We start from the raw sequence: 17,417 nt of genomic DNA, 5'->3' as shown, positions 1-17,417 counted from the left end.
GTGGCACGACCTTGGCTTACTGCAACCTCCACCTCCTGGCCTCAAACAATCCTCCCACCTCAGCCTCCCAAGTAGCTGGGACTACAGGCATGAGCCACCATGCCCAGCTAATTTTTGTATTTTTTGTAGAGTTGGGAATTTGCCATGTTGCTCAGGCTGGTCTTGAACTCCTGGGCTCAATCAATCTGTCTGCCTCAGTCTCCCAAAGTGCTAGGATTACAGGCATGAGCCACCTCACCTGGCCCCAGGTACTTTTATATATGTTATAGAGCATCCCTTTGGGATAAAAATATAGGAAACTTTAGGGGTCTCCTTAGAAGTTATACAAGTAGTATTAGTGCCTTTATGTACTTTGTAAAAGCTGTCATTTCTTCCAACCACATCAAGAACAATATACAGAAAGTTTAGCCAAGTATGGGGCACACACCGGTAGTCCCAGCTACATGGGAGGCTGAGACGGAAGGATTACTTGAGCCTGGGAAGTTGAGACTACAGTGAGCCATGTTTGTGCCACTGCACTCCACCCTGGGTGACAGAGCAAGACCCTTTCTCCAACAACAACAAAAAAGAACACACACACACACACACACACACACACACACACACACACAAAGAAATTGTTGGTCATAAAGTAGTCGAGTGAAATTCAAGTGTCAAAAAATAATCTGAGCATTTGCTAACATTCACGTTTAGCAGTGTAGTCTGGAAGAAGTGAAGGAATCATGACCCACCATATTTTTGCCCCTAGCAAGGATCCAAGGACTATCATAGGCTGCCTTCTCCCTCTTATCCTACCTGAAGATATCTCATACCAGCTGGGTGGATGTTGTCTCTTCTTGGTCTTAGACCCTGAGAATGTACGTGAAGCAGGAGAGAGATAAAGGCAAGGTGGGGCATGGTGGCTCATGCCTGTAATCCCAGCACTTTGGGAGGCCAAGGCAGGCAGATCACCTGAGGTTGGGAGTTCGAGACCAGCCTGGCCAACATGATGAAACCCCATCTCCACTAAAAGTACAAAAATTAGCCGGGCATGGGGGTGGCGGGCACCTGTAATCCCAGCCACTCGGGAGCCTGAGGCAGGAGAGTCACTGGAACCCAGGAGGCAGAGGTTGCATTGAGCCAAGATCGTACCACTGCACTCCAGCCTGGGCGACAGAGCAAGACTCCATCTCAAAAAAAAAGGCAAGAGGGATTATTGCTGTAGCGAGGAAATATTCTTTTTGTTAAGGAATGATAAAAGAATGTCTACCAGTGAGGCACCTAACACCGCATTTGAGATTTCAGGAAACTCTAAATGCCTGTACTTAAATTTTACAAAAAAGACCAATGTTACCTTATAGTGTATCTGTTCAGTGCTTTTGGTTGCCCTGGGAACTATGACAGTGTTCATTTCACATTTGTCCTTGGTCTGCTCAGTGGGAAGGTTGAGGACTGGATACCAGGGCCTGGGGCAGGGCTTCCTCTTCCTCAGCCACATAAGCCAAGAGAATCTCAGCATTTTCCTCAGTGGCTTGTTCAGGAAAGAAAAGGTCATGGTTTGGCAGGAAAGAGCAAGTTTGGCAACCATGCTGGTCATAGGAAATATTTGTGTGTTTTCAAAGAGATCATAAATATTATATGAGATGCAATTTGTTGTTTTTTTAGAACTGCAAAGTGTTACTGAAAACATAGGTTTGGATACATCACTACAGTTATGTTTTGAATTTGCCAGACCTTGTGTTCTGTAACTAGGGCAGGATTATTGAAGCTTCTTTTTAGTTGGAACGCCACAGCATTGCAGCCACTTTTCAGGGTCTGAGCAATGATAGGTTGTGTTCTCCAACATATCTTTTCTAAATGATCTTGTCTATCTTCACATTCGTTACTTTTAAGACCCAGACAAAACTAATCATTCTCTAATTTGAAAGTGTTATTTATGACTATTGGAAGCATAAATAAAATTGTGACTTTAATTTTATACATTCTGGAAACCTTCCCCCGTAAAGAAAAAAAAAAATGTCTTAAGGTCCCAGAGGGCCATGAATAAGACTTTGAAAGTTTAATAGTTTCTTGGTTAAAACTCTTTTGATTACAAGTATTGGAGAACAACCAAAGCTAGCTTAAGAAAAAATTAAATTTGGGGGGTGGGAGATGAGGGGAGGGAACCTACAGGATGGGTCAATAGGTGCAGCAAACCACCATGGCACACATATACCCATGTAACAAACCTGCACGTTCTGCACAGGTATCCTGGAACTTAAAAGAAAAAAAAGAAAAAAGTAAATTTATTTAAACACCTCCTGTTGTCCAAGAAGAAGCCAGGCCTCAGGAAGATACTGGAACAAGCACATAGATTTGCACCAGGAACCCCATGTCTGTCTGTCTCTCTCCCCTTCTCTCTCCCTTTCCTCCTTCTTCCCCTCCTTCTCTCTCTCCCCTCCCTCCCTTCTCCCTACCCTTCTCTCCCAACTCTTCTCTCCCCCCATTCTCTCCCTCCATTCTCTCCCTTTTCCCCACCCCTCTCTCCCCCCTACTTTATTTCTCTGCCCCTTAGAAATCTTCAGGAAGAAATATATCTATTTCGGCCAGGCACAGTTGTTCATGTGTGTAATCCTAGCACTTTGGGAGGCCAAGGCAGGTGGATCACCTGAGTTCAGGAGTTCAAGACCTGCCTGGACAACATGGTGAAACCCTGTCTCTACAAAAATTAGCTGGGTGTGGTGGCGCACATCTGTAATCCCAGCTACTCGGGAGGCTGAGGCAAGAGTATCGCTTGAACCCAGGAGGCAGAGGTTGCAGTGAGCCAAGACTGCGCCATTGCACTGCAGCCTGGGTGACAGAGTGAGACTTCATCTCAAAAAAAAAAAAAAAAAAAAGAGAGAGAAAGAAATATAACTATTTCTTACCTCAAGAATTTAGACCTTAAAATTCTAGACACAAAATAACTGACTTCTAATTCCAGAATATCAAGAGAGAGACTGGCTCAGCTTGGGTTTTCTGTCAGTCAGGGTTTAGCACAGGAAACAGACCCCAGTTGGTATTTAAGCAAGAAAAGATTAATACAGGGGACTAGGTACTTTCAAAAGCTCTGGATGGTCTACAGAAGCAGGGTCTAGGCTGGGTCTCTTACCAGAAGAGCTTCTACTCTTCTGGTAAGTGGTAAGAGGTTCCTCTAAAGAGCTTCTAATTAAGAAGCCTTTATAGTTGCTTGTCAACATCCAGGTAGCTGGAAAGTAGATATGAGCTCTGCTGCAGAAATCCCAAAAGAGGAAGGGATGCTGGGCTCTGATTCACTTCTGCTTCCAAGTCATAAGTGGATCTAAACAGTGGAACCTAATTCACAAACAGCCTAGCTGCAAGGGAGTCTGGGAAATGTACGGTTTTTATTTCCTTTTCCACCTCTCTAATTAGAACAAGGATGGAATGAAGTTGGGGGAGCCGATTTGTAGTATCTACCACAAATTACATATCTGCCCATGACTGACACAGCTGTTGCCAAAGAGGCAAGGACACAGTGTACACATGGGTGCCTGGGGCTCACCCTGTGGATGGAAGGGATGGCTGTGATCTTGGCAGATCATCCAAATGGAATTTGCCACCCACATGAGATCCTTTCCCAGATATTTATGGAGGTCCTACTGTGTGCTCTGTTTAGCAACTTGTAACTCAGACTTTGAGTTGAGTTCAAGAGCTGGGGTGAGGGATGGTGAGCAAGAGCTTCTGTATTATTGTTCCATCAATGTCTGTCTTTGTTTTTTGTTTGCTATGGAACCATTTTTATCAACTGATGTTTTGCCTCACAATCGGTTTATGATCCACAGTGTTTTCTCCCTCTGCCCCATAGCTGCCCACATTGGCGTTGGAATAAGTGGACAAGAAGGAATGCAAGCTGTCATGTCGAGTGACTATTCCTTCGCTCAGTTCCGATATCTGCAGAGGCTACTGCTGGTGCATGGCCGATGGTCTTACATAAGGATGTGCAAGTTCCTACGATACTTCTTTTACAAAAACTTTGCCTTTACTTTGGTTCATTTCTGGTACTCCTTCTTCAATGGCTACTCTGCGCAGGTAATGTAATGTTGTTATTATTGTTATTTACTAAGTAGAGCTCTTAAATGAATAAAAATCTAGTTCTGAAAAGACAATTTATTTCTTCTATATTTGTAGTTTTGAGGCTGTGTCTCCTTACAGTTGGGGCATAATTAAGAATGATCATGACTTCTCTAAATGTTTCTGGTGCTGTAAAAACATTTTACCTTAGAAAGGAGGGGATTTGGCCAGGCATGGTGGCTCACGCCTGTAATCCCAGCACTTTGGGAGGCTGAGGCAGGTGGATTGCCTGAAGTCGGGAGTTTGAGATCAGTCTGGCCAACATGGTGAAACCTGGTCTCTGCTAAAAATACAAAAATTATCCGGGTGTGGTGGCAGGCACCTGTAATCCCAGCTACTCGGGAGGCTGAGGCAGGAGAATCGCTTGAACCCGGGAGGCAGAGGTTGTGGTGAGCCGAGACTGTGCTATTGCACTCCAACCTGGGCAAGACTTTGTCTCAAAAAAAAAAAAAAAAAAAAAGGAGGGGATTTGCTTGTATGTTTTTGTCTTTATCTTTGGTTATTTTTTCATGTTACCTTGACATTAAGAGTAGCAATAACAGGGCTGGGTGCAGTGGCTCACGCCTATAATCCCAGCACTTTGGGAGGCCGAGGTGGGCGGGTCACCTGAGGTCAAGAGTTGGAGACCAACCTAGCCAACATGGTGAAACCCCGTCTCAACAAAATACACAAAAATTAGCCAGACATGGTGGCGTGTGCCTGTAATCCCAGCTACTTGGGAGGCTGAGGCAGAAGAATCACTTGAACCTGGGAGGCAGAAGGTACAGTGAGCCAAGATCACGCCACTGTACTCCAACCTGGGTGACAGAGTGAGACTCTGTCTCAGAAGAAAAATAAAAAAGAATATTGATAACAGGCCAGGCGCATAGAGTTTTGCCTATAATCCCAACACTTTGGGAGGCTGAGATGGGGAGATTGCTTAAGGCCAGGAGTTCGAGGCCAGCCTAGACAACATAGAAAGACCCCATCTCTATTAAAACAAACAAACAAACAAACAAAATGTTAAAGGAAGCAGATGAGTATGTGCTAACTAGGCTGGCATGTGTCTTTGTTGGTGACATGGAGCCTCTGTCATCCCCTCACAGACTGCATACGAGGACTGGTTCATCACCCTCTACAACGTGCTGTACACCAGCCTGCCCGTGCTCCTCATGGGGCTGCTCGACCAGGTAGGAGCCTCGCACGAGCAGGGACACTTCTGGACAGATAAGAATGCGTTAGAGAAGTCCCAAGCAAACGTTTCAATGCATTCTTCTGGTGTTTACTTCTTTCTGATCAAACCCTATTATAATTCTGTTGTCAGGCATCAAGGGTCACGGCTGTGCTTCTTGTTTTGTAATAAGGAAAGAGGATTTCTCTGTAGTCCCAGCTACTCGGGAGGCTGATGCAGGAGTATGACTTGAGCCCAGGTGTTCAAGTCTAGCCTGGGCAACAAAGTGAGACCCCATCTCTAAGACAAAAAAGAAAAAAAAAAAAAGAGAAAAGAGGATTTCTGTGACTGGGTTGAATTCATTGGCACACATATTTGTTATGTTCCTTTTAGACAGTAAGAGCTTACTGTGAAGATACCTGAAGGCAGGGCATGGTGGATCATGCCTGTAATCCCAGCACTTTAGGAGGCTGAGGCAGGCAAATTGCTTCAGGTCAGGAGTTTGAGACCAGCCCTGGCAACATAGGGAGACCCCATCTCTACAGAAAAATTTAAAAATTGTAGGCATGGTAGTGCACACCTGTGAAGTCCCAGCTACTTGGGAGGATGAGGTGGGAGGATCGCTTGAGCCTGGAAGGTTGAAGCTGCAGTGAGTCATGTTTGTGCCACTGCACTCCAGGCTGGGCAACAAAGTGAGACCCTGTCTCCAAAAAAAAAGAAAAGGAAAAAAAGGCACCCGAGAGTCCAATATGTCTCCACAATAATAATTTACTCATTTTAAAGTCAGTTTAAATCCTTTCTAAAATTTATGTAGCTAGTGTATATTTTTATTTAATACCAATTCTTAAAAAGAAAGAAGCACTATAAAGACTAAAAAGTAATAATTTATAATTAACTCATCAACTTGTATGAGAAAATTTTTTCCCAAAGGATTTGCAACAATATATATTCACTCAGGAGGTAAAAATAGTAGCCTCCCTACATATTTTTGGACATTACTAATTTGTTTTCTTTCCATAAGTAGCAAAGTAATAAACTTATACCTAGCCCTTCTCTGAATTAAATATTAAGTAATGGTGGTCTAAGCAATGAGGTTGAGCTCTGCACACCACAAATATTGCAGGATTGATCGATTATCTTGTTCAGTTTTTGCCTTCCTAAAATTTAACAGCAGGCTGCAACTTTTTGTGAGATATTAATTATAACATATCTCTGACTGCTTTGACCTGATGAATAAAATACCATCATTTTGTTTTCTCCTTAAGGATGTGAGTGACAAACTGAGCCTCCGATTCCCTGGGTTATACATAGTGGGACAAAGAGACTTACTATTCAACTATAAGAGATTCTTTGTAAGCTTGTTGCATGGGGTCCTAACATCGATGATCCTCTTCTTCATACCTCTTGGAGCTTATCTGCAAACCGTAGGGCAGGATGGAGAGGCACCTTCCGACTACCAGTCTTTTGCCGTCACCATTGCCTCTGCTCTTGTAATAACAGTCAATTTCCAGGTACGTGGCTTTCATTGGCCGTATTCAGTGTCTATTGGTACCTACTTATATTTCTGTATACAGGGTGGCATGCACATCCACCTGACTCCCACTGCACCTGTGCCACTTACAAAATATAAATGCTATTTTCATCTCTTATACCAAGCACATTTTCTATTTCTTGCCTGAGTCAAGGATGGTTTAGTTTCTGGTCCAGTATTCAAGCCATATCATGCCTAATTTGCTGAATTCTGTTTTCAGGATTGTTAGATCCTTTATTTCTTGCTAACTTCCCAAAATGAGTGCTCTGTTTTTCTCTGGTTTCCCAACAGATTGGCTTGGATACTTCTTATTGGACTTTCGTGAATGCTTTTTCAATTTTTGGAAGCATTGCACTTTATTTTGGCATCATGTTTGACTTTCATAGTGCTGGAATACATGTTCTCTTTCCATCTGCATTTCAATTTACAGGTTGGTATTTCCAAATTCCAAAAATAAATGTACAGACAAATGTCATTAGTTTAGATTTTGACATAACTTCTGTTAAGTAATAAAATATACAAGGTGGAATGGCTGGGCACAGTGGCTCACACCTGTAATCCCAGCATTTTGGGAGGCCGAGGCAAGTGGATTGCTTGAGCCCAGCAGTTCAAGACCAGCCTGGACAACATGGCTAAACCCCATCTCTATAAAAAATACAAAAAAATTAGCCAGGCATGGTGGCACATGCCTGTAGTTCTAGCTACTGGAGAGGCTGAAGTGGGAGGATTGCTTGACCTGGGACGTTGAGGCTACAGTGAGTCGTGATGGCACTGCTGTACTCTAGCCCAGGTGACAGAGCGGGACCCTGTCTCAAAAAAAAAAAAAACAAAAAAAAAAACAAAGCACAACAAAACAAATATATACAAATTATTATTGCTAGTGAAAATTAATGTCTTGTCTGGAAATTAAATGGTGATGGTGGGTTGAAAGGGCATAACATGATGGGAGGAAGACAAATGAAAATAGCTTTACAATAGCGCTGTATGTGTGTTGAATTAGATAACTTAAGACTTAAAAGGCTAGATAAAAGCCTATTCTTTCTCTCCCATAAAACCTAATACTGGGGCTAGATGTAGTAGCTCATGCCTGTAATCCCAGCACTTTGGAAGGCCAATGCAGGAGGATCTCTTGAGCCTAGGAGTTCAAGACAAGCCTAGGCAACATAGGGAGACCTCGTCTCTACAAAAAAAGAAAAAATTGAAAAAAAAATAACTGGGCATGGTGGTACACGCTGGTGATCCTAGCTCCTCAGAAGGCTGAGGTGGGAAGGATTGCTTGAGCCTGGGAGATTGAGGCTGCAGTGAGCCATGATTATGCCACCCCAGCCTGGGTGACAGAGTGAGACCCTTTCTTAAAAGAAAAACCCCCAAAACCTAGTATTGGTAGGTTTTTGGAAAAGTGAGTATACAAGTATTGCTAGTAACACTACAATATATTTTGATTTTTCCAAACATCTGAAAATGCATAAGGGATTATAAAACTTTTTCCACATTTTGGCCAGGTATTTCTACTTGGGGAAAGTATCCTAAGATAATAAAACACACCAAGTTTTGGCAAAGCTAATTTGTACAGATGGCACCACCATAACATTTCTAATTGTAAAAAGAGGAAAAAATGGAAATAACCCAAGACCTAAGAATATTATTAAATTAGCTAATCATACCATGAAATACCAATATGATGAAATTCTAGAATTCAAAAGTGGTCAACATTATTAGAAATATGTGTGGAGGCCAGGCACAGTGGCTCACCCCTATAGTCCCAGCAGTTTGGAAGGCCGAAACAGGAGGATCACTTGAGCCTAGGTGTTCAAGACCAGCCTCGCAACATAGCGAGACTCTGCCTCTTAAAAAAGTAATAATAAAGTAACGAAAAAGAGACAAATAAGAAATATGTGTGCAGAACAATAAGTAAATTGATAGAAAACAAATAGTTATGTGACCAGTGATTGATTACAATTGCATAAAATATACGACAAATTGACAAATGCTAGAATGAATTTGAACTGATATAAATATCATAAATATTATAAATATAAAATATTAATAAAAAATAATTATGAACTAGAATTCATGAGCTTCTTATTTTGAATAGAGAGCTTGGACTCACAGTGAGAAACAATCCCCATAAACTAGTTTCCCTGGCCGGGTGTGGTGGCTTACCCCTGTAATCCCAGCACTTTGGGAGGCTGAGGTGGGCAGATCACGAGGTCAGGAGATCGAGAACATCCTGGCTAACACAGTGAAACCCCGTCTCTACTAAAAAATAGAAAAAATTAGCCAGGCGTGGTGGCAGGCACCTGTAGTCCCAGCTACTCAGGAGGCTGAGGCAGGACAATGGCGTGAACCCGGGAGGCAGAGCTTGCAGTGAGCCAAGATCGCGCCACTGCACTCCAGCCTGGGCGACAGAGCAAGACTCCATCTCAAAAAAACAAAAACAAAAACAAAAAAAAACTAGTTTCCCTATAAAAGATTCAGATTTTTATGACCAGTTGTTGAGTTGTAAAAGTCCGTTGCTGTGGTAACCCTTTCCTTCTTGAGATTCAGCTTATTTTTTTTGATTGTTTTTCTTTACTAACTCTGTATTTTAAAATATTAGTAACCCAGTTACTTAGCATATTTCCTTAGGGAGTTTTTAAATCCCATACACACTTAGCAGGGTAAAAACCACATTAAAAAAAAATCAAGGCCATTGTTTTTACAAACTGAGAGTATAAGTACAGAAAACATGATGAGAAATGTGGCTCTGGAAGATGGTCATTCGATTTTGAAAATTGGGTCGTGTCTATGATTATGTGATTGTATTATTGAATTCAATTATTACTTCTTCAGACATAAAAATTCAGAAAACAAATTGCAGTGCAAAAGCACGGCTCCAGTCAGGCAGAAGGAGGCTTTAATTCAGGCACTGCCATGGTTGGTTTTGTTAACTTGGGCAAATTTTTTAACTTCTCTACAACACAATTTACTTATGTGACACAGGGATAATACCCATCTCTCAGAACTGATCAAATGACATGATCTGTATAAAACACCAGGTACTGGCAGTGCTTTTTTTTTTTTTTTTTGAGACAGAGTCTCGCTCTGTCACCCAGGCTGGAGTGCAGTGGCATAATCTTGGCTCACTACAACCTCCACCTCCCGGGTTCAGGCAATTCTCTCACCTCAGCCTCCAGAGTAGCTGGGACTACAGGCACCTGCCATCATCCCCGGCTAATTTTTGTATTTTTGTAAAGACAGGGTTTCACCATATTGGCCAGGCTGGTCTTGAACTCCTGACCTCAGGTGATCCCTCCACCTCGGCCTCCCAAAGTGCTGGGATTACAGGCGTGAGCCACCGCGCCAGGCCTGGCAGTGCTATAGCTTTTATTATTTGGAGTTTCAAACCAGAACTAAAATTGAAAAGTGCTTTTTTTTTTTTTTTGAGATGGATTCTCATTCTGTTTCCCAGGCTGGAATACAATGGCACAATCTTGGCTCACTGCAACCTCCACCTCCCAGGTTCAAGTGATTCTCATGCCTCAGCCTCCCGAGTAGCTGGGATTACAGGCATGCACCACCACACCCGGCTAATTTTGTATTTTTAGTAGAGACAGAGTTTCACCATGTTAGCCAGGCTGGTCTCGAACTCCCCACCTCAGGTGATCCGCCCACCTCGGCCTCCAAAAGTGCTGGGATTACAGGTGTGAGCCACCATACCCGGCTGAAAAGTGCTTTTTTAAATCCTTAAATTCAGAAGGCCAGGTGCCGTGGCTCATGCCTGTAATCCCAGCACTTTGGGAGGCCAATGTGGGCGGATCACTTGAGCTCAGGAGTTTGAGACCAGCCTCGGCAACATGGTGAAACCCCATCTCTACAAAAAATACAAAAATTAGCCAAGCGTGGTAGTGCACACCTGTAGTCCCAGCTATTCAGGAGGCTAAGGTAGGAGGACACTTGAGCCCAGGAGGTTGAGGCTGCAGTGAGCCATGATCACGCCACTGCACTCCAACCTGGGTAACAGAGTGAGACCCTATCTCAAAAAAAAGTCAGAAGTCTTGATCACCTAACTTTGCATTTTTAATCATGCAATGTCAACAAATGTGCTTTTTTTCCTTATTTGCTCACTTATGTAAATTTGCCTTGTTTCAAATAATTTACCTTCCCAATTTTGCTTTGCTTAGTATGATTTTAAAATGTCTGTTCTTTGAGCCATAATGGATATTTTGGGGAGGCCAATCCAGTTGTAAAACTTTACCATAAATGATCTATTTATAGATTATAAGATATTAACTATGTTCTTTTTTTTAATTTTTTTATTTTTGAGACAGAGTTTTGCTTTATCACCCAGGCTGAAGTGTGGTGGCACGATCTCGGCTCACTGCAACCTCCGCCTTCTGGGTTCAAGCAATTCTGCTGTCTCCTGAGTAGCTGGGACTACAGGTGCACACCACCATGCCCGGCTGATTTTTTGTATTTTAGTAGAGATGGGGTTTCACCATGTTGCCCAGGCTGGTCTCAAACTCCTGAGCTCTGGCAATCCACCCACCTTGGCCTTTCAGAGTGTTAGGATTACAGACATGAGCCACCACACCTGGCAAAATATTAACTATGTTCTTAGGAAAAAAGAACCACAGTGGTGCATTTGCCATGTTCTTTACAGGCACAGCTTCAAACGCTCTGAGACAGCCATACATTTGGTTAACTATCATCCTGACTGTTGCTGTGTGCTTACTACCCGTCGTTGCCATCCGATTCCTGTCAATGACCATCTGGCCATCAGAAAGTGATAAGGTATAAAGAATATAGTCCTTTCCCAACTCTGTCCCTCACAGAAACCAAAGCGTTTCCCAACAGCACGTTTCCTGCAAAATTCTAAGCTCATGGGAAGTTTGGTAAGAATGATTTTTCATGATTGCTTCTCTTTAACTCTATCTCACAAATAAGTCTTTTGGAATTGGGAGTTTAGTGTGCTTGCTTTTTAATACAAAAATTACCGAACATAAACAAAAAAGGGAGAATAGAATGAGCCCCATATATCTATCTCCTCAGTTTAACAATTACAGTGTTAACATTTTGTCATACAAATCAGATTGGGTTTTTTTTCTTTATTTAAAGAAAAATGTCACCTTCTGTAGCAGGATCCTTTGAGCTGCAAGGAACAGAAAGCTGTGACTCAAAACGTCTCTACAGTAGTGCGTCATCATTAATCATTAGTAGGCTTCAGGCCCAGTTGATTGAGCAATTTAATGTTGTCAAAAAAGGATTGGGCCGGTTCTTGCCATCTCTTCTCTCAGAAACCTTCATTATTAGCTTCATATGGATGCTGGAAGATGGCCAGAGCAGTTCTGGGCATCACTTCCTGACCTATCAGTGTCGGGGGGAGATAAGAGCCTATTCTGTAGCTCCTTAGGGGCCGTGGAACTTCTCACCCAAGGGCCCCAGTACAGTGCCCTCAGGTCTCATGTGCCAAAATTAGGTCACTTGCCCATTCTGGACTAGTTTAGCAAGGGAAATCAACCTGCCCACCGCCCATGAGAAATGTGGCTGTGAGGGGTTGGGGGGGGCAATCTGAATACAATCAATTTCCATTAGAAAGAAGGAGAGAGTAGAGGCTACTGAGGCAACCTTCAGTATCCCTCGGGTCTCCCTTTTGCAGTGCCAACAGTATGCAGTAACAACCCAGGAAAGAGGCCCTACTGAATTTTCTCTTTGACTGTACCCATCTGGTCTGAACTAGAAAAGGGCACTAGCTTCGGAGGAGTGGGAAGCTTGGCTTTGCATTTTCTAGCTGTGTGACCTTGGAAAAGTTAAATAACCTTCCCTTGGCTTCAATATATATCTCCAGGTAGGTAGGCAGGTAGATCGATCGATCAATCAATCTATGTATAGATATAGAGAGATGGATATAGATTTATATCATCATATATATATGTCGATATAGATAGATAGATAGATAGATAGATAGATAGATAGATAGATAAATAGATATAGCCAAGCACTGTGGTTCATGCCTGTAATCCCAGAACTTTTGGAGGCCGAGGCAGGCAGATCACTTGAGGTCAGGACCAGCCTGGCCAACATGGTGAAATTCTGTCTCCACTAAAAATACAAAAATTAGACGGGTGTGGCAGTGCGTGCCTGTAACCCCAGTTACTCAGGAGGCTGAGGCAGGAGGATCGCTTGAACCTGGGAGGCAGAGGTTGCAGTGAGCCAAGATCGTGCCATTGCACTCAAGTCTGGGTGACAGAGCGAGACTGTCTCAAAAACAAAAAAAAGATATAGACACACATACACATACACACACACACACACACACACACACACACACACACACAAGTGGGGACAGAACTGCCTGCATCAAAATGGGGCAGGTGTCAGGGGAGTTCATCAGTGTTCATTTCTGTCAACCATCTGGCCAGGCCTCCTCCCTGGTGTGGATCTTATCTTCATCCCTCCCCATCTCTCCCCCTTGCAGATCCAGAAGCATCGCAAGCGGTTGAAGGCGGAGGAGCAGTGGCAGCGACGGCAGCAGGTGTTCCGCCGGGGCGTGTCAACGCGGCGCTCGGCCTATGCCTTCTCGCACCAGCGGGGCTACGCGGACCTCATCTCCTCCGGGCGCAGCATCCGCAAGAAGCGCTCGCCGCTTGATGCCATCGTGGCCGATGGCACCGCGGAGTACAGGCGCACCGGGGACAGCTGATCCCTTACCCCCAGGCCGGGATGCGGCCACAAAGCACGTCTATTTTTTTATGAAAGACTCTCAGGACTTTGTGTGTGTGTGTGAATTGCATTCATCACAAAGATATTGAAGACAATAAATAATCTTTATAACAAACTCCTTGGGTTGGACTATTAAACAATAGCAGAGCCAAGAAATAGGACTTTTAAAAGTCCTATTATTCGGCCGGGCGTGGTGGCTCAGGTCTGTAATCCCAGCACTTTAGGAGGCTGAGGAGGGGAGATCACCTGAGGACAGGAGTTCGAGACCAGCCCAGCCAACATGGTGAAACCCTGTCTCTACCATAAATTAAAAAATTAGCCGGGCTTGGTGGTGGGCACCCGTAATCCCACCTATTTGAGAGGCTGAAGCAGAAGAATCGCTTGAACCTGGGAGATGGAGGTTACAGTGAGCCGAGATTGCACCACTGCACTCCAGCCTGGGTGACAGAGCAAGACTCTGTCTTAAGAAAAATTTAAAAATAGGCCGGGCATGGTGGCTCATGCCTGTCATCCTAGCACTTTGGGAGGCCAAGGCAGGTGGATCACTTGAGGTCAGGAGACCAGCCCGGCCAACATGGTGAAACCCCATCTCTACTAAAAATACAAAAATTAGCTGGAAATCGCTTGAACCTGGGAGGTGGAGGTTCCAGTGAGCCGAGATCGTGGCACTGCACTCCAGCCTGAGCAACAGAGTGAGACACCATCTCAAAAAAATTTTTTTAATAATAATAAAAGTCCTATTATTCAACTGGTTATGTACATTATGGTTGAAAGGGAACGTTTTAATCCAGTCTCAATCCAGGGCAATAGAATTACAAAGCATGTTGTATTTCAGTTCAAATGGTATTGTATTATAAAATTACAGTTACATTTTCCTTTCTGTGATCTTCAGCATAATTTCCCAGAGGTCCCTTTTTCCTCCCTATAGGCCATCTTATTAACAGATTTTAAAATTTATAGTAATGACAAATGACTTATCAGTGTTCATCATCTGAAAGCTAAGTGGTTCGTTCAATCACTTTTTCAAAGTTGATAGTAGATTGCATGGTTTCACGTTTCCTCATATTGGTTTAATAATTCTATTTAATCAAGGAAAATAACTTCAGATTCCATAAAGTTTCAGTTTATTTTTAGTTTACTACTAGGTGAGATAGCACATTACATACTTTTACTATCAAATATTATTTTAGCAGCTTCCCATAGTACCAAATGATTTGATTCCCTACTCTCATTTTTTAAAGCATATAAATATTTATGGGCTTAAAAAGGGGGTTTTTAAAAACTGAGGATATCAGTAATAAATTGCAGAATATTTTGCAAAGCTTTCTTTTGGAAAGCAAACTTTTGTGCCTGCCTATATGCAAAGTATTTTATAAGGGACTTGAACAAAGACCTCACTCTTTTTCACTTGTCTTATGTTGAGAGAAAAGGTTATTGGCAGCCACATTCCTAAGACTGGGGAATGGTGTGTCCTTTTAAATTTGAAGATAACTTTAGGTAATTATGAAAACTCCTCAAGGAGGAGAAAGTAATTTTTTTCCAGACATTTTTTTCATACTGTGTTTTTCACACACTAGTTTCCATAGTTCGAGAATTCTGTTTTTTACCATTGGGCTGTGAATGTTCACAATATCAGTCCTGTTGAATTCCTATGAGGTAATCACAATGCGTATATGTTCATTTTCTAGGTATGATAAACGAATGTATGGCTTTTTATTCTGTGGAAGTAAAATCCTGAACGTTTACAACTTTTCCTTAACTTGTAAATAAAAAATTGTAAGTTTTTTCTTTTTTTACAGAAAACTTAGCTGGTGTAATTCTGTTAGTTTCAGATTTCTCTCCTGTTTTTGCAAATTGTGGGAAAGATTGACAATGTAAATGTGTCAAAGACATACTGTTGGGTGCAATATTAACAATTTTAAATGCAAATTTCTTTGGATAAATTATTTCTATATTCTGTAAATCTGAGATTTAATGTATATTTTGTTTAAAAAAATGATTTAGTAAAATCTTTGAAAAGTATGATCTTCTAAAGTATTTAAATTGGCTTTCGTTGTTGTTGTTATTTTTAAGAATAGGGTATGTGACAGAAGAATCTACTCCCACGAGGTTTCTAGAGGAATGTAGGGGTCCTTTAGTAGTGAGAAAGTCAGGGACAGGGAAACTAAGTGTTAGGGAAGAAGTGATGGAGAAAAGGTGATCAGGACCGGGCACTGTGGCTCACGCCTGTAATCCCAGTACTTTGGAAGGCTGAGGCAGGAGAATCACTTGAGGCCAGGAGTTTGAGACCAGCCTGGGCAACATAGCAAGACTCTTGTCTTTTCAAAACAAAACATCTCAGTGTAGTGGCATGTGCCTGTAGTCCCTGCTGCTTGGGAGGCTTAGGTGGGAGGATCACTTGAGCCCAGGAGTTTGAGGCTGCAGTGAGCTACGATTATGCCACTGTACTGAAGCCTGGGTGAGAGCAAGACTCTGTCTCTAAAAGAATTAAAAAGGTGGCCAGACTTTAGAGAAAGAGGGGTAAAGATTTAGTTAGGGAGATCAGCCAGGCATGGTGGCTCATGCCTATAATCCCAGCACTTTAGGAGGCTGAGGTGGGCAGCTCACTTGAGGCCAGGAGTTTGAGACCAGTCTGGCCAACATGGCGAAACCCCGTCTCTACTAAAAATACAAAAATTAGCCGGGTGAGGTGGTGCACACCTGTAATCCCAGCTACTCTGGCAGCTGAGGCAGGAGAATTGCTGGAACCCAGGAAGCAGAGGTTGCAGTGAGCCATGATTGTGCTACTGTTCTCCAGCCTGGGCAATGGAGTGAGACTCTCTCCAAAAAAAAAAAAAAAAAAAAAAAAAAAGGAAGATTGAGTCGGGTTTTTCCAACTGACCTCAACTCTTTAGCCAGAATGAAAGGAAAGGTAACCCTCAACCAAAAGTAAGGACTGGGGCTGGGCACGGTGGCTCGTACCTGTAATCCCAGCACTTTGGGAGGCCAAGGTGGTGGGTCACCTGAGGTTAGGAGTTCGAGAGCAGCATAGCCAACATGGTGAAACCCCATCTCTATTAAGAATAAAAAAAAGCAGCCGGGCGTGGTGGTGCACACCTGTAATCCTAGCTACTTGGGAAGCTGAGGCAGGAGAATCACTTGAACCTGGGAGGTGGAGGTTGCAGTGGGCTGAGATTGTGACACTGCACTCCAGCCTGGGTGACAGCGAGACTCCGTCTCAAAAAACCAAACAAAAAAAGTAAGGGGTGAGAAGTGAGCAGATAGTCTAGAAATACATGACGAATCGTTGGCAGAAAGATGAGCAAAGAGGAGTGAGTGAGGAAGTGAGTGGCAAACCTGGGGTTTGAGGCCGTGGGAGTCTGACGAGGCTGTGGGAGTCTGACCAGGCTGTGGGACAGACAGCTCTTGGACGCAAGGGAAGCTGTGACCCCACTAAGAAGGTTCTCTCTGCGTCGAGATGGGAGACTCTTTGGGAGGCAAAATTAGCAGCAGGTGATAGAAAAGTATCAGTCTTGGGGTGCTTGGGCTGGGAGGAGATGGGCAAATTATTAGCCTCTGCAATAGAAATGGCAGAAAAATTGAGCAGACCTGGGAGATCATCCCTAAAAAAATAAAGGTCACTTTTTCCTGCAATATACTACTGTATTTAAGTTGTTTGAGGGATAAATGTTTTTAATCAAAGAGCACCACCTAAAGGTTCTTAGTCATGTTCAGCACTAGAAACTGCTCAGTAACGACATCTGATGGGAATAAAATGATTCTTGAGAGACTTCAATGTGATAGCAAAATGTACCCTAATGGAATCTAAATATATTTTAACAATTGCTGACTTCATGTGATGTGAATGAAACTTAGGAAAATTGTCAGCTTCTAAAAGTCCTGCTAGAAAGTTAGGGCTGCGCTACAACTTCTGGGGCATTTATAAAAATAAAAAGGCCTGTTAAA

At 42.9% G+C, this 17,417-nt stretch overlaps 1 protein-coding gene across 3 annotated transcripts in view; it reads left to right on the top strand.

Annotated features, from left to right (window-relative positions):
• Nucleotides 1–15,494, top strand: part of ATP8B1 (ATPase phospholipid transporting 8B1) — a 156,423-nt gene extending 140,929 nt beyond the window's left edge. For 2 of the 3 annotated variants that reach the window (XM_055368209.2, XM_004059466.5), the window contains exons 23-28: nucleotides 3,824–4,047; nucleotides 5,175–5,258; nucleotides 6,505–6,750; nucleotides 7,062–7,200; nucleotides 11,413–11,543; nucleotides 13,228–15,494. In XM_055368209.2, the coding sequence (XP_055224184.1) occupies nucleotides 3,824–4,047; nucleotides 5,175–5,258; nucleotides 6,505–6,750; nucleotides 7,062–7,200; nucleotides 11,413–11,543; nucleotides 13,228–13,452 (1,049 nt within the window). In that variant the 3' untranslated portion in view covers nucleotides 13,453–15,494. The remainder of the gene's footprint in view (nucleotides 1–3,823; nucleotides 4,048–5,174; nucleotides 5,259–6,504; nucleotides 6,751–7,061; nucleotides 7,201–11,412; nucleotides 11,544–13,227) is intronic. The other variant, XM_063699249.1, reaches the window with a different exon arrangement.
• The last annotated feature ends 1,923 nt before the right edge of the window (nucleotides 15,495–17,417 follow it).

Source organism: Gorilla gorilla, chromosome 17 (assembly GCF_029281585.2).
Source record: "Gorilla gorilla gorilla isolate KB3781 chromosome 17, NHGRI_mGorGor1-v2.1_pri, whole genome shotgun sequence".
NCBI classification, from domain to species: Eukaryota; Metazoa; Chordata; class Mammalia; order Primates; family Hominidae; genus Gorilla; species Gorilla gorilla.
The sequence above is the reverse complement of the archived record's forward strand: the minus strand, read 5'-3'. Positions and strand labels throughout refer to the sequence as shown.